The following is a 23,480-nucleotide window of genomic DNA, read 5'->3' on the forward strand; positions in this document are numbered from 1 at the left end:
ATGGTGGACTGTTCACTCATGGACAGTTGTAGGCAGCACAACAGAATCCCGATCCACAGAAGAATGTCTCTCTTCCCAGGATGTCCTTGGATATAATGGAAGCAGGCCATACCCCTAGGGAAACTCCCTTTCAACAGATTGGACACTCAGAACATAGTCATCTGATCCCATCATGAGAACAACCACACCACAACAGCTCAAACCACACAGAATTGTGGTCCAGCCAAGTTGACACACAGCTCCAACTATCACACTTCCAGAACGATTAGGAGCCTTAATGGAGTTTTGTGAACTTAAGACCCTGCCTTCTTGTGTACATAACACTAACTACTGCCCAATACTGACTGACACCACAGAGGGAGAAGATAGAGACTGGGGAGCTGCAGGTAAGGAGGGCTTGCAGAGCACTGTCAGGTCTGACCCTGGAGATTTGTAAAGTATTTTGAACTGCTCATAAGCTTTTTGTTTGTTTGTTTTTTGATGGTGATATAAATATAGTCCCTAACCAAGCTAAAGGAGCCTTGGTGGTACACTGATTAAGTGCTCAGTTGCTAACCAAAAGGTCAGTGGTTGGAACCCACTAGCCACTCTGTGAAAGAAAGATGTGGTAGTCTGCTTCCATAAAGATTTTTAACCTTGGAAACCCTATGGGGTAGTTCTATCCTACAGGGTGACCATGAGTTGGAATCTACTCTAAGGCAATGGATTTGGTGATTTAACTAAGCTATGTAATCCTTTTTATTCTGCTCAATTTATAAAGTAAGATGATTTATTTAACCCCAAGGCAGTGAATTAATAGCATCTTCGTTGTTGTGTACAAGTCTTTACCGATTCCCTTCCCTCATCATGAGAACCAAAGGAGACACTGGCTGTTGAGGAAGTGATCTCCCACTGGGTTTTCAAGAGAGGAACAGTTGTTTCTTTGTTAGGTTTGCCCTAAAAAAAGAGGGCTATAACATCTAATATCTTTCATTAGCTAGAACTTGAATATAAATAAAAAGCTCTGCAAGCTCAAGAAACCTGCCTTACTTCCTAAGCTTGTTAATTCTCCACTCTTCTTCAAGAAACAAAGACCCTCAGTAATTAGGGTTCAGTCTTTCAGGCATTTACCAAATAAAGAAGTAAACTAAAGAAGACCTAAACACCATTACAGGCAAGTTGGAGGTCCTATAGAGCAAAATGAGCATAAATATGAGATCAGGGCCAAGTGCATGAATCGGCCCCTGACTCATGCTGACTCCATGTTTGCAGAGTAGAACTGCCCCATAGGGTTTTTCTTGGCTGTAATCTTCACAGAAAGTTTGCCATGCTTTTCTGTGGAGCTGCTGGGTGGATTTGGATTGTCAATCAAAAACCATTTTCAGCACCTAGCTCTTCTAACTCACCCTATTGAATACATTCTCTACCAAACTTCCAACCAATCTCCTACCCTCTACTGGGGAGGTGGAAAACATAGGTGAGCCCAAATATATGTATATAGGAATTTTAAATGATTGAGATTGCTTTTTATGCATAGGAGGAAACACAATTTGATCAATAAATGGAGGCTTTTAGCTAACCATTTATAAAATAATGTCAGTTCTTGTTACTTGCAGTAGTTACACTGAACCATTGTTCGTAGGGGACAAATTCTGGGGTTAGGTTCCTGCAAGCCTGTGGTCACAAACTTTTCATCCAAACAGTGCATAACCTTGTTTTATGTGTGTTTCTGTTTGAAGACACTGTGTTTAATACATATTGTTGATTCATTAACATAGAACTCACAGCAAGCAGCACTATAACTCCTGCCTGAACAAACTTTTTCTACACATGTATTTTCTTCATAAGACACATCAGAGCCTTCTTGTGTTTAGGAATACTAGGCAGCACTTTAGCACTATGCTTGTGAGCCATTTTCAGCAGCCAAATCACAAACAGAAAACCCAAAAATACAAAAAATGTGGCACTAAATAGACTGTGAAAAGGACACTTGTTTATGGTATGAGAGGTGAAAAAAAGAAGAAAGATTAGCACTTTGCTTAACCTCAGCTAAGGACTTGCTTGTTGGATGACTCAAATATTTCACCACTCTGTGCATGTCGTTGAGTGATGATTTAGCAGAAGTGGTTTGCGTGCGTGGCTGCTAACCAAAAGTTTGGTGGTTCGAGTCCTCTAAGACGTGCTGCCTCGGAAGAAAGGCTTGGCGGACTGCTTCCAAAAAATCAGACACTGAAAACTTTGTAGAGCACAGTTCTACTCTCTCACACATACATCGGGTTACCATGCGTCAGAGTTGACTCAGTGATTTTTGCTGTTGTTTTATTTAGCAAAGGAGGCAAAATGGCAAAGTGAAGAGAGTAATGAATGAGGCTCAGAATCCTGAATTTAAGTTTCCAGGCTCTTATAAACCATCTGTTGACCTTGAGAACAATCACTTAAACCCTCTGGATTTCGCTTTCTTATCTGTGGAGGGATTCCTGGGTCCCACTGTGATCAACAATCCTTACTTTATTCCCACATCTCACTCTAACAAGCCAGCAGTGCCCCTCCTTCTTTCCTTCTTTGCCCATCCCCACTTTGTCCTCACCTGCTGTGACTGGAAAAAGGAGCTCTGGTGGCGTAGTGGATAAGGCATTTGGTTGCTAGCCAGAAGGTCAGTGGTTCAAACACACCAGCCGCTCCGTGAAAGGCAGATGGGGCAAAAAGAAAACAAACTTCCATAAAGATTTACAGCCTCAGAAACCCAATGGGGGTTGCTATGAGTCGAAATTGACTTGATGGTAGTAAGCTTGTTTTTTTTTTTTGCGGGCTAGACAATGATATGGTCTATTTTATTAGGCTTAGGTTAAGTGTAATTGGGAGCTTGAGGAGCTCCCCTTCTAAGTGCTTTCTTCTAGGTTTCTTACCTATTTTTGCTCTTTAGAGGTTTGGTTTGTCATTGAGCTGGTTGAAATTGCCACATAAATGACCCCTAGTTCAGACTGACACGTTGTCTTGCCATAAAATCGTGACATCGCACTCCAGTGTAGTTTCACTGTAACACCATAGCTTCCTGCCACACATATCTAGGATTGGCAGGGGTATGCCGTAAAAGTATTTCTTATCCTTCTAGGGACTTTTTTCCCCCCTTGATCTCTAGTCATCATCATGTCTACAAATGAAGCTGTTGAAAGCTATGAAGAATTGTTTCTGTTGTTTGAGAATGTTGATTAGGCACCGCTTTGTAAAGATGCTGAGGAAGCAGCAGCAAAAAAATGTTCTGGATCAAGACTTTAGAAAGGTCTTCCTCACGTTTTTGGTCCATATATATTACTTCTATTGTGATTCGGGTAAAAGTTTTTCGTGTATTTTTAAAAAACTTAATAGAGCTCCTTACTATATGTCAGGTCCAACTTGATGGCACATAACAGCAACAGTAACTAACAGAGCTCCTCACATGCAAGGATGTATTTGATCATTCTATTAGTGTTTAGAAATCCATATTTCACTTGGAGGGCTTTGAAAATTACGTTTTTCCTGCTTTTAATAACTTTTTGTAGAAATATAACCATATGCTAGAATTTATTTCTCTGTTTTGCTGCAGAAGAGAAAGTGTGGCTAGGTAGTTTACACATAAAGAATACACTGTAGCATGTATGCTTTTAATAACGGTTATCTTCTTGAGTTGACAATAGACAGCTCTCTGACTCTGAGACTTCAGCTCACTTCTTGACTAAACTTAGGCTTAGTAGGAATCTGCTTGTGGTTTACTAATAATGTGAGAAAGATCTGGGGTTTTTAATTAACCACAGACTTAATGATATGCCAGCAATGTGGTACACCTGCTGAAAGAATTAATGTAAATATTGGTTACATTGATAGATCAATGGTATCTAGATTAGAGGAAGTAATTTTGCCCTGAGGAGAGGTAAAAAACCCAGCTGTAACTTTTCAGCCATTTGTCCTAGGCTGAAGCTGTCAGAGGTGACATGGCAAGGGCAGCAGAGGGGTGCCTACACATAAAGATGCCTACCTGAGATCTTAGTCTCTTGTGGGACACTCTGAGAGTATGGTATTGTCTACCACTAGCTCTGCCTGGCAATCCACCACTCTACTTCTTTTGGAAGATCCACATGTCCATTTCATCTCAAAAAGAATTCTGTATCATCATCTGCTGTCACTTCCATCCTATTGGTCACCTAGTACTTGCATACCAGGTCCAATTTGCTATCCATATAGAGATGTTTTCAGAAACAATCAGGAGCCTGCAATCCTGAAAAGTAAGGAGAGTCAAGACTGGGACTTTCTGCAAGTGGACATCCAGTTGCCCAGAATACCTTGAACTGCTTTGGATATGTCTCCACCTCACCAAGCCCAACCACAGAAATTGAAGCTGTAGCTGTCTACTTGCTGATTGGAGTATCACCCTTCCCTCTCTCACCCCCTGCCTCATTGCTGTTGACTGCTGAGATCCATGGAACCTTGGTGTTTAGACTATGTTCTACTTTCACTTTATTCTCCCTTAAGGTGCCCAGAATACACCTTTGCCCACCTCGGGTTACCACTTAGTCAGCCCAGCAACTAAATTACAGTGTGAAACAATTTAATAGCCTACTCCTTCACTGCTATTTGTTTTTGAGCCTGCTGATGTTAAACCTCACTACCAGGCTATTGACGCCAACTTCTCTTCATTACCTCAATGTGTCACTAACAGCATTCCCATTCCCAGGGCACTTACTGAATTGATAAATGTAAGGATTATACAGCATATGGAAGGTTGTTTATGAAAGAATGTTAAGTACAGAAAATGTATTGCAAAAATATAGGATATCTATGTATATTGATATATATATATATATGTACACCGCCTCGGAAACCCAAGGAGGGGTCACTATGAGTCGGGTCCGATTCAACGGCACATAACAACAACAACAACATGTGTATAGCTCTGGTAGCACAGTGCCTAAGACATCTGACTGCTAAACAGATAACCAGAAGGTTGGTGGTTCAAACCCACCAGCCACTCCACAGAAGCAAGACCAGGCAATCTACTTCCGTAAAGATCTACCACCTCAGAAATCGAATGGGGGTGGCTATGAGTCAGAATCAACTTGATGGCAGTGGCTTTGGTTTTTGTATATATACATACATATATACATACATACTCTGGGTGTTGTTGTTAGGTGTCATTGAGTTGATTCTGACTTAGCAACCCTATATACAATAGAATGTAACATTGCCTGGACCTGTGCCGTCCTTACGATCGTTGCTTTGCTTGAGCCCACTGTTGTAACCACTGTGTCAATCCATCTCATTGAGGGGCTTCCTCTTTTTCACTGACCCTCTACTTTACCAAGCATAATATCCTTCTCCAGAGACCGGTCCCTCCTGATTACATGTCTAAAGTAAATGATATGAAGTCTTACCATCCTCACTTGTAAGGAGCAGCCAGGCTGTACTTCTTCCAAGACATACTTGTTTGTTTTTCTGGCATTCGGTGGTATATTTGATATTCTTCTCCAATACCATAATTTAAAGGCATCAGTTCCTTAAGTCAATCACAAAAGGACAAATACTGTTATTAGTCCGTTATTGTAAAAGTCAAGGAAAAGTTTATCTATGGAAGGAAAGTTTCTTTGTTGGTTACCAGGGGTGGGAGGGGAGGGGAGGGAAAAAAAGGAATCAGTTCTTCTTATATCTTCCTTATTCATTGTCCAACTTTCACATGTATGTGAGGTGATTGAGAATATCACAGCTTGGCTCAGATGCACCTTAATCCTCAAAGTGACATTTTTGCTTTTCAACACTTAAAAGAGGTCTTTTGCAGCAGATTTTCTCAGTGCAATGCATCATTTGATTTCTTGATTACTGCTTCTATGGGCATTGATTGTGAATCCAAGTAAAATGAAATCCTAGACTTCAGTCTTTCGTCTGTTTATCATGATGTTGCTTATTGGTCCAGTTGTGAGGATTTTTGTTTTCTTTATGTTGAGTTGTAATCCATTTTGAAGGCTATAGTTTTTGATCTTCTTTTGTAAGTGCTTCAAGTAATCTTCATAACCAGCAAGCAAGGTTGTGTCATCTTCATATCTCAAGTTGTTAATGAGTCTTCCTACAATCCTGCTGCTGTGTTCTTCATATAGTCCACCTTCTAGGATTATTTGTTCAGCATACAGATTGAGTAAGTATGGTGAAAAGACACAGCTCTCATGCACACCTTTCCTGATTTTAAACCATGCTATATCCCCTTCTTCTGTTTGAACGACTACCTCTTGGTCTATGTACAGGTTCCTCATGAGCACAATTTTGTGTTCTGGAATTTCCACGAATATAACCATGGAAAAACTACATACAGATAAAACTTGAAAAAGAACAGGAAAAAAAATGACACACTTTGTCTTCTGGGTAGCAGTTTCTTTCTATGTTTGTTTTTTAATGTCTTTTATGTTTATTTCTTTTTTTAATGCATTTTATTGAAATATAATTTATGTACAGTGAAATACACAAAACTAAAGTGACATGGTTCAATGCACTTTTTTTTTGTAGTGTTCCTTCCCCTTGCCTCCTACCCTTCGCAACCAACAAAGAAAGTTTCCCTCCATATATAAACCTTTCCTTGCTCCTCCACAACAATGAACTAATACTATATTTGTCCTTCTGTGATTCACTTATTTCACTCAGCATAATGTCCTCCAAGTTCATCAGTATTATGCAGTATTTTGCAAACTCTACATTATTCTTTAGTGCTGCATAGCATTCCATTATGTGTATGTACCATGGTTTGGTCATCCAATCTTCCGCTGATGGGCACGTAGGTTGTTTTCATCTTTTTTCTATTGTAAATAGTGCTGTAATGAACATGACCGTGCATATCTCTGGTCTTATCCTGGCTCTCACCTCTCTAGAATATAAACCTAGTAATGGGATTGCTGGGTCAAATGGTATCTCCAATTCCAACTTTCTAAGGAATCACCATATAGCTTTCCACAGTGGTTGTGTCACTTCACAGTTACACAAGCAGTGTATGAAAGTCCCATTCTCTCCACATCCCCACCAGCATTTGTTATTTTCTGTCTCATTGAACCTTGCCATCAGTGCTGGAGTGAGATGGTATATTTCATTGTCGTTTTGATTTACATCTCTCTGATAGCCAATGATTGTGAGCATCTTTTCATGTATTAGCTGACCACTTGAATATCCTCCTTGATGAAGTGTCTATTCATATCTTCTGCCCATTTTTCAATTGGATTGTTAATTCCTTTGGTGTTGAGGTGTTGGAGTTTTCCATCAATCTTAGAGATAAGTCCCTTGCCAGATATGTAATTATCAGAAAATATGAAATTGTTGCTGTCATTTTTGTCATGTGCTTTTTCATTGTGTTGATTTCTTTGTTCCATATAATTTTCTATGCTGAGCTCGTTTTGTTTATGAATCATGTTATCACTTCCTTCATTGCTATTGTTTTAGTATTTGCTGAATATTTATGCTGGTCCTCTTTTTTATTTTGATGTGAAGGTTTATCATTTTTCTTTGAGGTTACCCTGTGATTTATAGTTTTCTTCCCAAGTGTAGAACAGTCTGTTCTATCTTGTAGTTGTCTTGACTTCCCTACCATCTGGAAGTTCTGTAATGGCACAGATTTTTTTTTTTCCCTCTTTTTGGTTTGTAGTTGTCCTCATTTGTTGGTTGGTGTCTCTGGTTCCCTGTTTACAGTCTAGTTGGCTTATTTACTTTGGATACTTCCATAGCTGGGTTGGTTTCTGGGTTATATCATCATGTGTTTAATGGTCAGTTGTTGTTGGTTGTTGCTGCTTCTCTGTCCAATGAACTCCCTTTAGTATCTCTTGTAAGGTTGGTCTGGTTTTAACAAATTCCCTTAATTTCTGCTTATCTGGAAATGTCCTAATTTCACTATCATATTTGAGGGACAGTTTTGCTGGGTACACAATTCTTGGTTGGAAATTTTTCTCTTTCAGTGTTTTATATATACCATCCCACTATCTTCTCACCTGCATGGTTTCTGTCGAGAAATCCGAGCTTAGTCTTATTGGTTGCCCTTTGTAGGTAACTTTTCGTTTTTCCCATGCTGCTCTCGTGAATCTTTCTTTGTCTTTGGTTTTGGTGAGTTTGATGGTGATATGTCTAGGTGATTTTCTTTTGGGATCTATCCTCTTTGGGGTTTGTTGAACTTCCTGAATGGATATATTCTCATCTTTCAGCATATCAGGGACATTCTCCTCCAACAAATCTTTGACAATTTTCTCAGTGGTTTTATTTTTCTCTTCCTGTTCTGGAATTCCAATGACATGTAGGTTATTCCTTTTGATGGTATCCCACATGAACCTTAGGCTTTCTTCATTTTGTTTTAATCTTTTTTCTGATTAATCACTTTCCAAAGAAGTATGCAGGTATTTGTCTTCAGTCTCATTAATTCTGTCTTCCATTGCATCAGTTCTACTCCTTTGCCCTTTCAATGTGCTATCTATTTCTGACTATTTAGTTTTAATTTTCTGGATTTCTATCTGTGGGTTTAGAACCATTTCTAATTTTTCACTTATTTTGTAATTTTGTTCTTGTATTTTCTTCCAAAATTCTTCTAGGGTTTTGTCTGTATTTTCCTTGGTCTGTCTCTCAATCCTTTGAAGATACCTAAATATAATTCTTTTTTATTCCTTATTAGGGAGTTCCAGTGCTGCGTCTTCCTGAGGGATGTGTTTTGGGTCTGTATCCTGGTCCCTTGTTTCTCCTGCTTTATCTTGCTTGTTTGTGTGGATTGTGATGCTCTGTTGTCTCTGAGGCATTGTGACGTTTTTGTGTTCATATTTAGTTGGTGATTATATGTTGGAGTGACTTGCTCACAATTTTCGTTTTCTTTGTATGTTATCTATACTGGCAGGGTACTGTGCTGTGCTCCTGTATTCACTAGTTGACAGCACTTGTACACTCACCACCTGTCTCCTTTCCGATGTCAGCCTCTCGTATGTCCTTGCCGACCCTGGCAAACAGAGCCTGTTCTTAGGTCCCTGGAATCCGAATGAGAATGCTATCACTTTAAAATCCAAAATGGTTGCCACTTGTAAACATTCAAAATGGCTGTGCCCTCGGTCACTTTAAATATCCAAAATGGCCCCTGCTTGTAAACATTCATAATGGCTGCGCCCTCGGTCACTTTAAATATCCAAAATGGCCACCGCTTGTGAACATTTAAAATGGCTTCCATGTGTAAACAATCAAAATGGCTGCGCCCTCCAGACAGCAAAAAGTCCACAGCTCAGGTTGTCTCCCTCCTTACTGTTTCCCTTCCTAGTCATAGGCCACCAGAGCAGTTGTTCCTGCAGCCCTTGATGACCGGGACTGATCTTTAGGTCAATTGGAATCAACTTGGAAATATTCAGGCTATTGGTGTTGTCAGAGTAGCTGACAGTCTGCAGCTCCAACCGTCTCTGTATTCACTGTTTTTTTTTCAGGTTTTTCCACTAGTTGGTGCCTAATCCACTTCTATATAGTTCCTTTCAAAGATTAGGGTTCCAGGATTATCTTCTGTATTCTGACAATTGGTTTTTCTTTTCTTTGTTGAAAAGGGTTTGTGTCACTTGTCTGCCTATTCCTCCATCTTACCGGAAGTCCTGTTTATTTCTTTTTATGTTTTAAAGCTAATTTAATTAATGTATTTTTGAATAACAGAATTTTAGCTCTTTGCAAGAAAGAGAGTGGAAGTTGATGGGAACAGGGAATCATGTCCATTTGCCACTAATACATTTTGGGGCCCAGAGACTTAAACCAAGAACCAAACATGGTGTTTGATAAACTTTTTTGCTCTTAAGCCTCCTTCAACCCTTAGCTTCTAGATTGAGCAACTTTTGTGACTCATTTGATAAGCAAGGCAGGTCCCTGTGAACTAAAAAGGATAAAGCCAAATATAGTTTGGATTCAGGTGAGATATGATATTGGTACAGAGTTGAGGTTGGGCTATAGTGAGGAAGAGAAGAAAACATCATATTTAAGTAGAGACTATTGCCTCAAAAAGAGGCCCAGTGATAATACAGAATCTGGGCCATCAGGGGTTAATGCAAAACAGCAAGTGTAAGTAATTAGTATATGTATAATAGGCGGTGTAGAAAACATTTCAAGAGTTTTCTGCTTTTTGGAATTCCTTGTAAAGGCCCTTAGTCCCAGCTCTGTAGACTAGCCTCTGGGATCCCAGTCTGGTGGTAGCTGTGCTTAAAAACTGGATGAAAATGTTGTTTTCAGGTACATTTAATGTTGTTGTTAGATGCCGTTGAGTCACCTCCAACTCATAACGAACCCTGTACACAACAGAACGAAACACTGCCCAGTCCTGTGCCAGCCTCACTGTCCTTGCTATCTTGGAGCCCATTGTTGCAGCCACTGTATCAATCCATCTTATTTGAGGGCCTTCCCCTTTTTTGTTGACCCCCCACTTTACCAAGCATGATATCCTTCTCCAGGGAATGATCCCTTCTGACAACATGACCAAAGTAGGTGAGATGAAGTCTGGCCATTCTCACTTCCAAGAAGCATTCAGGCTGCACTTCTTCTAGGACATATTTGTTAGTTCTTTTAGCAGTCCATGGTGTTCTCAGTATTCTTTGCCAACACCACACTCAAAGAAGACCACACTCTTCTTTGGTCTTCCTTATTCATTATCCAGCTCTCAAATGCACATGAGACAGTTGAAAATACCATGGCTTGGGTTAGCCACACCTTAATCTTCAAGGAGATATCTTTACTCTTCAGCACTTTAAACAAGATCTGTTGTAGCAGATATGCCCAATGCAATACGTTGTCTGATGTCTTGAGTGCTGCTTCCATTAGTATTAATTATAGAACCAAGTAATATGAAGTCTTTGACAACTTCGATCTTTTCTCCATTTATCATGATGCTCCTTATTGGTCCAGTTGTGAGGATTTTTGTTATCTTTATATTGAGGTTTAATCCATACTGCAGACTGTAATTTTCAATCTTCATCAGTAAATGCTTCAAGTCATTCTCACTTTCACCAAGCAAAGTTGTGTCATCTGTGTATCATAGGTTGTTAATGAGTCTTCCTCCAATCCTGATGCCATGTTCTTTATGTAGTCCAGCTTCTCAGATTATTTGTTCAGCATACAGATTGAACAAGTAGGTGAAAGGATATAACCTTGACACACTCTCTTCCTGATTTTAAAACATGCAGTATCCCCTCATTCTATGAACAACAGCCTCCTGGTCTATGTACAGGTTCCTCATGAGTACAAGTAGTTGTCCTGGAATTCTTGTTCTTGTCAGTGTTATCCAGAATTGTTTATGATCCACACAATCAAATGCTTTTGGGTAGTCAATAAAACACAACTAAACATCTTTCTGGTATTTGCTTTCAGCCAAGATCCATCTTGACATCAGCTGTGATATCCCTCATTCCACATCCTCTTCTGAATCCAGCTTGCATTTCTGGAAGTTCTCTGTCAATATGCTGCTATAACCATTTTTGAATTATTGTCAGTAAGATTTTACTTGCATGTGATATTAATGATTTTGTTCGATAATTTCCACAACTGTGGGATCACCTTTCTTCGGAATAGGTACAGATACACATATCTCTTCCAGTCAGTTGGCCAGGTAGCTGTCTTTCATATCTCTTGGCATAGCCGAATGAGTGCCTCCAGTGCAGCATCATTTGTTGAAATATCTCAATGGGTGTTTCGTCATTCCTGGAGCCTTGTTTTTGCCAATTCCTTCAGTGCAGCTTTGACTTTCCTTCAGTACCATTGGTTCTTGATCATATGCCACCTCCTGAAATAGATGAACATTGACTAAATCTTTTTGGTACGGTGACTCTGTGTATTCCTTCCATCTTCTTTTGAAGTTTCCTGCATCATTCAATATATTGCTCATATAATCATTCAAAATTGCAACTCAGGGCTTAAATTTTTTCTTCAGTTCTTTCAGCTTGAGAAATGCTGACCATGTTCTTCCCTTTTGGCTTTCTAATTCCAAATCTTTGCACATTTCATTATAATAATTGACTTTGTTTTCTCAAGCTGCTCTTTGAAATCTTCTGTTAAGCTCTTTTATCTTGTCGATTCTTCCATTTGCTTTACTCTGTGTTCAAGGGCAAGTTTGAGAGTCTCTTCTGACATCCATTTTGGTCTTTTCTTCCTTTCCTGTCTTTTTAATGACTTTTTGCTTTCTTCATGGATGGTGTTCTTGATGTGATCCCACAATTCCTCTGGCTTTTGGTCATTGGTGTTCAATGCATCAAATCTGTTCTTTAAATGATCTGTAAATTCAGGAGGAATATAATCAAGGTCATATTTTGGCTCTCGTGGACTTGTTTTAATTGTCTTCTGCTTCAACTTGAACTTGCATATGACCAGTTGATGGTGTGTTCCACAGTCAGTTCCTGGCCCTGTTTTGGCTGAAGATATTGAGGTTCTCTGTTGCCTCTTGCCACAGATGTAGTCAATTTGATTCCTGTGTACTCAATCTGGTGAAGTCCATGTGTATTGCTTATATTTGTATTGTTGAAAAAAGGTATTTGCATTGAATATGTTGTTGGTCTCACAAAATTCTGTCATGTGATCTCCAGCGTTATTTCTTTCACCAAGGCCGTATTTTCCAACTACTGCTGATTCTTCTTTGTTTCCAACTTTTGCATTCCAGTCACCACTGGTAATAAATACCTCTTTTTTTTCCCCCCAAATTGTGATTTGGGTGAAAGTTTATAGAGCAAATTCACTTTCCATACAGCAGCTCACATACATGTTTCATGACATTGACTACAATCTCCCACAATGCAACAGCTCCCCTCCCACTTCCTCCCCATAGTTATTTCTTCCCTGTGTCCTTCCCTCCATGCACTCCAGCCCCCTGAGCTGTCTCCCTTTGCATACACAGCCCTTCTATTCTTCCATGATTGTTTTCTTCAAGGAGTATATCTACCTAATGTAAATGTTCAGCTCCTATGCCTGTCGTTTGTTTGACTGGAAGCCACAGGAGTGGGTTCAATTCCAGACCTGAAGGGCAGCTAGGGGCCATAGTCTCAGTGGTTCCATCAGTCTCTATCAGACCAGCAAACCTTGTCCCCCCCCTTTTTTTCTTCAATGATTTTGAGTTTTGTTCCACATTGTTCTCCTACTCTGTCCAGAATCTCCTACACAGATCCCCCTCCAAGTGGTTGACAGTGGTAGCTGGGTGCCATCTAGTTTTTCTAGTCTCATAGTCGTATAGGCTGAGGATTGCATGGTGTACCAGTCGCTTGGACTAATTGTTTCCATGCATCTTTGGTTTTCTTCATTCTTCTTTGCTCTGGACGACCCATCTTTGCATCTAGATGGCTGCCAAGAGACCCATCTTTGCATCTAGATGGCTGCTTGCAAGATTTTAAGATTCCAGTTGCTACTTGCCAAAGTAGGATGTGGAACAATGTTTTGTGTAGGATAAGTAATACATCTTGATTGCATGTTTGGTCAATTTCAGGCTGTAGAAGTTGGTAAAAATCTTCAATTTCCTCATCTTTGGCTTTGGTGGTTAGTGCATAAATTTGAGTAATAGTAGTATTAACTGGTTTTCCTTGTAGGTGTATAGATACTATCCTATCTCTGACAGCATTGTACTTCAGGATAGATCTTGAAATATTCTTTGTGATGATGAATACCACACCATTCCTCTTTAATTTGTCATTCCCAGCATAGTAGATAATATGGTTGTCTGATTCAAAATGGCCAAAACCAGTCCATTTCAGCTCACTGATGCCTAGGATATTGATCTTTATGCGTTCCATTTCATTTTTGACAAATTCCAATTTTCCTAGATTCATACTTAGTACATTCTATGTTCCAGTTATTAATGGATATTTGCAGCTGTTATTTCTCTTTTTGAGTATATCACATCAGCAGATGGAGATCCCAAAACCTTTACTCAATCTCTTCATTAAGGTCAGCTCTACTATGAGGAGTTATCTCTTCCCCAATTGTATCTTGAGTGCCCTTCAACCTGAGGGGTTCATCTTCTGGCACTATATTGGACATTGTTACAGGGCTGTTCATAAATTTTTCCAGTAATAGACAGTGTTTCACTGCTAGTCATAAGATTTTCACTGGCCAATTCTTTGAGAAGTTGTGGCCTCTTCTTCCTTTCGAGTCTGTCTTAGTCTGGAAGCTCCACTGAAACCTATCCACTGTGGATAACCCTGCTGGCATTTGAAACACTGGTGGCATAGCCTTCAGCCTTGCAACATGCAAGCCATCACAATAAGACAAACTGACAGACAAGTTTGTCTCCCTTATAAAAACAAAAGAACAAATTCACTGCCATCAAGTCGATTCCAACTCATAGCAACCCCTCCTTGAGTTTCCAAGGTGGTATCTCTACAGAAGTAGGTTGCCCAGTCTTACCTCCCTTAGCTGTTCCAAACTGCTCCACTCACTTCCTGGTCTGTCTCCTCCCTCAGCTGCTCTGAACTGTACTACCACCACTCTAACATTAGTGTAGTGAATATAGATGGTGCAAACGGTTAATGATCCCAGCTGCTTACTGAAAGGTTGGAGGTTCCAGTCCACCAAGGGGCACCTTGGAAGAAAGGTCTGGTGATCTACTTCCAAAATTCAGCTATTGAGCCCTGCAGGTCTGGAATTGAAGCCACACCTGTGGTTTCCAGCCAAACAAAGTACAGGCATGTGAATTAAACATTTACCTCAAGTAGACACACGCCCTGGAGAGAACAATCATGGGAGAAGGAAGGGCTGCTTATGCACAGGGAGACAGCTCAGGGCACAGAAGAGTATGGAGGGATGGACACTGGGAGGAGGTAACTATGGGGAGGAAGTGGGAGGGGAGCTGCTGCATTGTAAATTTTGGTCAATGACATGAGACAAATTATATTATGTGAACTGCTGTATGAAAAGTGAATTTACTCTGTAAATCTTCACCCAAATCAAAATAAAATTAAAAAAAAAAAATTGAGCTATTGAAAATCTTGTGGAGAACAGTTCTACATATAGGGACACATATGGGGGCCCCATGAGTTGTTGTTACCATGAGTTGGGGTGGACTCACTGGCAACTGGCTTTTTTTTTTCAGTTAATATATAATTGTACATATATAAATTATATATATATAATTCTGTATTCACATTAGTGAATATAGAAATATTAGTGAATATAGAATTATTTATACTTATAGATATATACACTTAGTGAATATATATATAGTCAATATGTAATTATATTAACAGAGATTCTGGTTTTTCTTTTATCCTGGAATGAAGCCATCTATCTCTTATTTTATTTTGCATAGTGACTAGGTTTCTGATAATAAAGTGTGTTGAGAGGATGCATCCCCTAGAATAGCACAGGTATTTCAATTTATTATATTCCTAGAATAGTATGCTATATTATCTGAGATTAACATTCATTTTTCCTATAACAATGAATATTTTTCTTTCAGGCCTGGAAGTTGTTCTTCATAGAGAACTGTGTTTTTAGGAGTTAATAGATTTGAATTGTTAAAATAGATTGGGATCATTAAGTGATTAGCCCAGATACTTCTTTTAAAAAAAATCAGTCCACTCAGGAGAAACAGTACAGATGGCCCTCCATATCTCTGGGTTCCACGTCCATGGATTCAACCAGCCGTATATCAAAAATATTGGGTAGCAATTAAGTTGTCAAAGCAATCCCTTAAAGGCTAAGAAGGACATTTACATAGTATTTATATTGTATTGTTGTTGTTGTTATGTGCCGTCGAGTATTAGGTATTATAAATAATGTAGAGATGATTTAAAGTACATGGGAGTATGTATGCATAGGATATGTGCAAATACTAGGCTGTTTTGTACAGGGGATTTGAGCAGTAGCAGATTTTGGTATTCACAAGACAGGTAGGTCCTGGAATGATTCCCCTGCGAATACCAAGGGTCAACTGTAATTTCCAAATCCAATATGTGAAAAAGCATATGTGTGTGTATATGAATATATGTATGTATTACAAATTGTGATTTGGGTAAAAGTTTACAGAGCAAATTCATTTTCCATACAGCAGTTCATACACGTTTTGTTTCATGACATTGACTGCAATTCCCCAGTGTAACAGCTCTCTTACCACTTCTTCCCTGTAGTTACCTCTTCCTTGTGTCCTTCCCTCCTACACACTCCCGCACCCTGAGCTCTCTCCCTTTGCAAACACTGGTGTTCTATTCTTGCATGATTGATCGCTCCAAGGAGTGTATCTACCTGATGTAAATGTTCATCCCATATGTCTGTCTGTTGTTTGGCTGGAAGCCACAGGAGTGAATTCAGTTCCAGACCTGAAGAGTAACTAGCACCATAGTCTCAGGGGTCTCACTCACCAGGCTCTATCAGACCAGCAAACCTGGTCTTTTTTTAATGAAGTTGAGTTTTGTTCCACATTGCTGTCACATTCTATCCAGGATCTCCTGTACCAATACCCTTTGGAATAGTTGACAGTGGTAGCCGGGTACCATCCCGTTCTTCTGGTCTCCTGGTCATAGAGGCTGAGGATCACGTGGTCTACTAGTCCCTTGGACGGATTGTTTCCATGCATCTTTGGTTTTCTTCATTCGTCTTTGCTGTGGACAAGGAGAAGACCCATTGTTACATCTAAATGGCTGCTTGCAAGTTTTTAAGCTCCCTGTCACTAATCACCAAACTGGGATGTAGAACAATGTTTTTGTATAGTATGTTATGTCAATTGAGCTTGATGTCCCCTGCAACCAAGTTCCCGAGTCCCCAGGTCCAACTGCTCATTCCCTCAGGGTGGTTGGCTGTGACTAAGAAGTTATCATAACTTTGACCCTTTTTAGCTCTTTTATATGTGGACATTCTTATAGCACATATAAATATGAATGTAGAAATAAGGCCTGGTCTTTTTTTTTTTATGATTGTGAGTTTTGTTCCATGTTTTTCTCTCACACTATCCAGGATATCCTATTTTGACCCCTTTCTGAGTGCTTGACAGTGATAGTCAGGCACCATCTAGTTCTTCTGGTCTCAGGCTCATATGCGTTGAGGTTCACGTGGTTACTAGCCCCTTGGACTAATTGTTTCCATGAATCTTTGATTTTCTTCATTCTTCTTTGTTCCAGATGAGGAGATACCAATTGTTGCATCTAGGATGGCCACTCACAAGCTTTTAAGACACCAGTCGCTACTTACCTAAGTAGGATATAGGATATAGTAGGACAATGTTTTTAGTGTAGTATGTTAAGCCAATTGAGCATGATGTCCCCTGCAACCATGGTCCTGAGCTCGCAGGCCCAGTGATTCACTCCCTCCTGGTGTTTGGCTGTGGCCAAGAAGTTATCATAACTTTGCCCTGTTAGTGCAATTATATGTATGGACATTGTTACGGCACATACAAATATATATGTAGAAATATGGTCTGCCAAGCTTGTATATGGTCATGAGTATATTCCCTTTGGCTTAAACATACCTGATGTGCACCTCTCTGTGTCTTGCTTTTCCTTAGTGTTATCGTGGTGATCACTCACTTGTAGTATATTGCCTTTTCCTTCACCCAAATGAGTATTTTTCTCTTACTTATCTAGCAGTTGTTCTTCCCCTTTATTCCATCCCTGGTAACCAACAAAGAAAGTTATCTTCCATATGTAAACCTTTCCTTGACTTTTTACAATAATGGACTTATACAATATTTGACCTTCCGTGATTGACTTACTTCACTCAGCATGGTCTCCTCCAAGTTCATCTACATTATGAGTTGTTTCACAGATTCTACATTATTCTTTAGTGTTGCACAGTATTTTGTTGTGTGTATGTACCATAGTTTGGTTATCTGTTCATTTGAAGTTGGGCATTTAGGTGTTTCCATCTCTTTGCTATTGTGAATAGTGCTGTGATAAATATTGGTGTGCACATATCTATTTGTATTCTGGCTCTCCCTTCTTTAGGATATATATCTAGTAATGGGATTTCTGGATCAAATGGTATTTCTACTGCAACTATTTTAGGAATTGCCATACCAATTTCCATAGTGGTTGTATCATTTTACAGTCCCACCAGCAATGTATGAGAGTCACAATCTTCCCACATCCTCTCTAGCATTTGTTATTTTCTGTCTTGTTAAACTTTGCTAGTAGTGCTGGAGTGAGATGATATCTCTGGTGGTGTAGTGCCGAAGGCATTTGACTGCTAACTAGAAGTCTGGCGGTTCAAACCCACCAGCCACTCCTCAGAAGGAAGTTGGGCAATCTACTTCCATAGTGATACCTCCTCGGAAATCCAAGAAGGAGTTGTTATGAGTCGGATCCAACCCGATGGCAGTGAGAATGGCTAATTGTAATCATTTCTTCATATGTTTGTTGGCCTCTTGACTGTCTTTTTATTTTTTGCCATTAATCACTTTTATTTATTATTGTGCTTTGGGTGCAAATTTACAGAGCAGAATTTGTTTTACATTCAACTGTTTGTGTACATTTGGTTTCATTCCCCAATTACTATCCCCAACCCTAACCCACTCTCCTCCTCTCCCTTCCCAGTGACCACCCCCATCCCTGTGCCTTTCTTAGTTATGCACTCCTGTCTGTCCAGCTTTTCCTCTGGTGCCCTGTGACCAATTGCTCCAAGGGGTATATCTCCGTAGAGTAGGTGGGTGCATCACCCTGGGTTGGGTGTTCTGCATGTAAGTCTTACAACTATTGGGCTTAGACCCAGCCCTTGGGCGTGAGTTTTATGCCAGGCCTAAAGTGTGTCCCAGGGCCATAGTCTTGGAGGTCCCACCAGACTCCATCCGACCAGTAATTCTAGTTGTTACTGTGTTTTTGAATTTTGTTCCATGTTTTTCCTCCCACCCTATCCAGGATCTCCAGTTTTGTTGAATATATTCTTTGGTGAAGTGTCTTTTTATGTCTTCTGCCCAATTTAAAATTGGGCTGTTTGTCTTTTTGATGTTGAGGTGTTAGAGTTTTCTATAAATTTTAGTGATAAGTCCCTTGTCATATATGTCATTGCTGAATATTTTTTCCCAATCTGTAGGTTCTCATTTTACTCTTTTGGAGAACTCTTTTAATATGCATAAGATTTAAGTTTTCGAAGGTCCCAGTCATCTAGTTTATCTTCTGCTGTTTGTGCATTTTTACTTATATTTGATAGCCTATTAATGCCATATATCAGGATCCCTAAGTTTACCCGTTTTTGTTTTGATGAACTTTATAGTATTAGGTTTCACATTTAAGTCTTTGATCCATCTGGAGTTAGTTCTGGCATATGGTGTGAGGTATAAATCTTGTTTCATTTTTCTGCAAATGAATATCCAGTTTTGCCAGCACCATTTGTTAGAGACTGTCTCTTCCCTATTTAATGAATCTTGGCCCTTTGTCAAAGATCAGCTGACCACAGGTAGATGGATCTATTTCTAGATTCTCAGTTCTGTTCCACTGGTCTGTGTGTCTGTTGTTGTACCAATACCAGGCTGTTTTGACTACTCTGGCTGTCTAGTATTGAGATTGGAGAGTGTAAGACCTGCTACTTTGTTCTTCTTCTTCAATAGTGCTTTGCTTATTCAAGGTCTCTTTCCTTTCCATGTAAGATTAGTGATTGGCTTTTCCATGTCTTTAGTGAATGCTGATAGAATCTCCATCAGAATTGCATTGAATATATAGATTGCTTTGGGTAGTACTAACATTTTTACAATGCTCAGTCTTCCTATCCATGGTATGTTTTTTCATGTATGTAGATCTCTTATAGTTATTTGTAATACTGTTTTGTAGTTTTCTTTTATAGGTCTTTTGTATCCTCGGTCAGATTTATTCCCAAGTATTTTATCTTTTGGTAGCTATTGTAAATTATACTGATTTCCTTATTTCCTTTTCAGAGCTCTTTGCTGGTGTAGAGGAACCCAGCTGATTTTTGTATGTTGATCTTGTATTCTGCCACTATGCTAAATCTTTCATTCAGTTCCAGTAGTTTTCTAGCTGAGTGTCTTTGTTTTCTATGTATAGGATAATATCATCTGCAAATAGGAATAGTTTTACTTCTTTACTGATTTGTATGCCTTTTATTTTCCTTCTTTGCCTCATTGCCCTAACTAGGACTTCTAATACAATATTGAATGGAAGTGATGATAGAGGGCTTCCTTGTCTGGTTCCTGTTCACAAGGGGAGTATTTTCAGTCTCTCTCTATTGAGAATAATGTTGCCTGTTGGTTTTGCGTATGTATCTTTTATTATGTTGAAGAATTTTTCTTCTATTCCTATTTTCTGAAAGTTTTGATCGGGAATGGGTGTTGGATTTTACCAAATGAAAATGTATATATTTGACACAGAAAAATTAGGGTTCCATTCTTAGCTAAAGGAATCTATCCTTTGAAAACATTCCATCATAGGATTCCTTTCATAGTAAACTAGCTATCTTATATATTATTCAGTTTATCTTAAAAAAATCCATTTTCATATATTTCACAAATGCATCTATTGCATATGTTGCATCCACATTGCCCCATTACGTTACATTTAATGGCTCAGCCTAAGATTTGGTCTTTGACAACCAAAAACATTGCCTTTTAATCTAAAAATGTTAAGAATATACCCCAAGCATTCCTTAACAAAGAATTGTGGATTTATTGACCATAAATTTATCTTCAATCTGTTTATACTTTCATTTGTGCTGTTTTGAGGGTTATGAGTTTCATATTTTCCATTTGTATTTAAGTATTATTTATTTTTCTCCTTTTTAAGTCAAAAGTTGCAAATGCAAATGTCTCATATAATGAGTCAGTGAAGTGGTCCAGGTGTAAGGATTAAAAACTTGAGAGTGGGCCTCCCATCTATAAGGGCCAGCCACTCCCAGCTTCAGTCCATTGTTGCCACATGGAAATGTGTGGGACCAGTGTGACCAAGGTGTTCTGATTTTTTTTACTAGAAGCTCCAAATCTGAATTTTTAAACATTATCTATTAAACCAAAGATTTAAAAAGACAATGTGCAGAACAAATACTCTGTAGTCTGTAGGTGTCCCATGTCTTGTCAGTTTATATTTGTCTTTTACAATTCAAATGTACATCCTAGTTTCTGGGCTATGGTATATGAATCCATAGTCCCCTGATTCCCCACCTCCTAATTTTGACAACTTTTATAGTATCATTCTTACAGCTTTATTTTTAACATCCTAAATTCTGTAATTATATAGAAATAGCTCCATGTTCTACATTAGTTTCTTTACCCCAATCCAAGAAATGCTAATATACAATAGTAAAATTATAAAATAAGTCTTTTCATTTGTTGTCATTAATTATTGTTTGTGAGGGTGAGTGGCAGTTTCCAAGATAGTGAATGGTCCCAGGCCAACTCTTTTTTCCTTCTCTTTGCAGCCATCATTTCATCAAGCTGATAATGTTCGGGGAACCCGTCATCATGGGCTGGTGGAGAGACCAGCCAGGAACCGCTTCCACCCCCTTCATCGAAGGTCTGGTGACAAGCCAGGACGACAAATATCCTTTTTCACTGTCTGAGAGGAGTGTTAATTTAAAAATGTTTAAAAGCTTTTCAGGACTTACCTTCTCTGGAATTCCCCTCTGGTCTCGAAATCTGCATTTTATCTGATGTCTAGGAGACAATAAAAATAAATGAGCTGGCAACTGGAAACACTTCTGCAGCCAAAATTTGGGAGGATCATTGTAGGTATTTACTTTATGAAAGCATCAATAAAATTCAGTTTAATGAAATAACTGAACATAAACGTCGTGCAATCAGCCCATTGCAAATCATTCTTGGTATTTTCTTCAGAAACCAGCCAATTTAGAGTTAAACCTGACTTTGAATCAGCTTAGAGAGATTAGACTGACTAAAACAGACATAGATATTTATTTGTATTCTCTTGATCTCTTCCTGCTGTTAGAACTTACAGAAGAAATTTCATATACTTTTCAATTTGTGGAATTTCAAACTCAATGCATGACAACTAAAATATTAACCTGATATTTAGGAAAATTCTTGTATAGTAATGTATATTCACGCTGAACTCTACGCTGTTGAGTAGAAATAAATAAAAGGAAATTGTGAATTCATATCTCGATTTTATTTACCCAGTACTTACTAGGTTATGAGGGCTGCTCTGTAGCCAGCATTGAGCTAAGGGCTCTGGGGGTATAGCACTGAACTGGAATTTGTGGGAGAGAACATAGAAGTGCACTAGGAGGTCCTGTGCCCTCACTGCACTCTTCCCATCACCCAGACACACGGGTGGAGGAAGAAGAAAGGCGGAATGAGTCTTATAGCAGAGATCTGAGTTCCTGGCAATGAGGTTAGAGTTGGGTTCAGAAGCCCAGAAACCAGGAAGTGGGGGAGGGCACTCATGTTTACTAAGCACCTACCCATGCCAGGCACTGTGCTGGGCAATTCATGCCATTTAGTCCTCAGCACACATTCAGTAGTTTAGCTTTTTAACTCTCATTTTCCAGTGAGGAAACTGAATGTCAAAGTTACTTGCCCAAAATTCCACTGCTTAGGTTGGAGAAGCCCAGATTCAGCTCAGGTCATGCTGACTCGCAAATTTCTGCTCCTAGGCTCCTTCCCAACCCTATACCATACATGTTCAGTCAGTAGTGATTAGGGCCATGTGTAAGAGAGCCCCTGTGTTGTGTGAGGGATTGGATGGGGGGAGCACAAAGGAAATCATTACTTTTTCTTGCCCTCAAGCTCCTTAGGGTTTATAATCTTCTCTTTGGAGGCAGGGATGATAACCCCAGGGAATGTTTATATCTCCCCCGTCTTCTGCCCACCTCTCCAAGCTACCCTAACTTCCAGTTTTGTATATTAATTTTGTGGCCATTATCTGCAAAGGTAAAGATGATTAATAATTTTAAGAATTCCTTTCTGGAATGTGTGATTACTTTTACGTAGGATGCTAAAGGAAAAGGGAAATTCAGGCAATTCTTCAGCTAAGTCACACATGTGAGGGTGGAGTAATACATCAAAGCATTGTCTACTTTGCTTGGAATTTTCCAGCAAAAGACTTAAAGTGTTTGTTTGCTTTATTTAACAGTTTATCTTTTTTCTAACTCCTTATTTCTCTTGTAGCTGCTCTCTTTTTTATATTATGTTATACATTATATATAATATTCTAAAATAGTCTAAATACATATATAAACACATAGCTTTTTTAAGCAAAGGAATACATTTTAGAAGAGGAGGGGAGTGAAGAAAAAAGGGTACAAGGTTCATTGAAAAGGATTTGTTAAGTCTCTAATAATGTCATACCATTTTAGACATTGTAGATTTACCAGTGAACACAATATAGTCCTGCCCTTGAGTTGCTTGTAGTCCATTGGGAGAAACAGCTAAGCAAAAAGTGGTCACATGTCAGTGTGAAGTGCTGTTACTGAGGCAGCTCAGCGGCTGTGTGAGCTCATAGAAGGGGCAGCCTGAGCGAGATTTGGTGGGGGTGTCAGAGATGGCTTCCTAAAGAAAAATCTACTTACCCTTGAAGGATAAGTAAGGGGACACTTTGTTCATTTATTCAACAGATTTTTTTTTCACTATTATTTTTTTG

General features: G+C 39.1%; 1 protein-coding gene across 1 annotated transcript in view; it reads left to right on the forward strand.

Moving 5' to 3' along the window:
* Positions 1 to 23,480, forward strand: part of CRTC3 (CREB regulated transcription coactivator 3) — a 193,199-nt gene that overhangs the window by 97,832 nt on the left and 71,887 nt on the right. The window contains exon 3 of the mRNA XM_007945137.2: positions 21,301 to 21,420. Coding sequence (XP_007943328.1) covers positions 21,301 to 21,420 — 120 coding nt within the window. The remainder of the gene's footprint in view (positions 1 to 21,300; positions 21,421 to 23,480) is intronic.

Source organism: Orycteropus afer, unplaced genomic scaffold (genome assembly GCF_000298275.1).
Source record: "Orycteropus afer afer isolate SDZICR_OR568_19922 unplaced genomic scaffold, OryAfe1.0 scaffold00132, whole genome shotgun sequence".
Taxonomy (NCBI): domain Eukaryota; kingdom Metazoa; phylum Chordata; class Mammalia; order Tubulidentata; family Orycteropodidae; genus Orycteropus; species Orycteropus afer.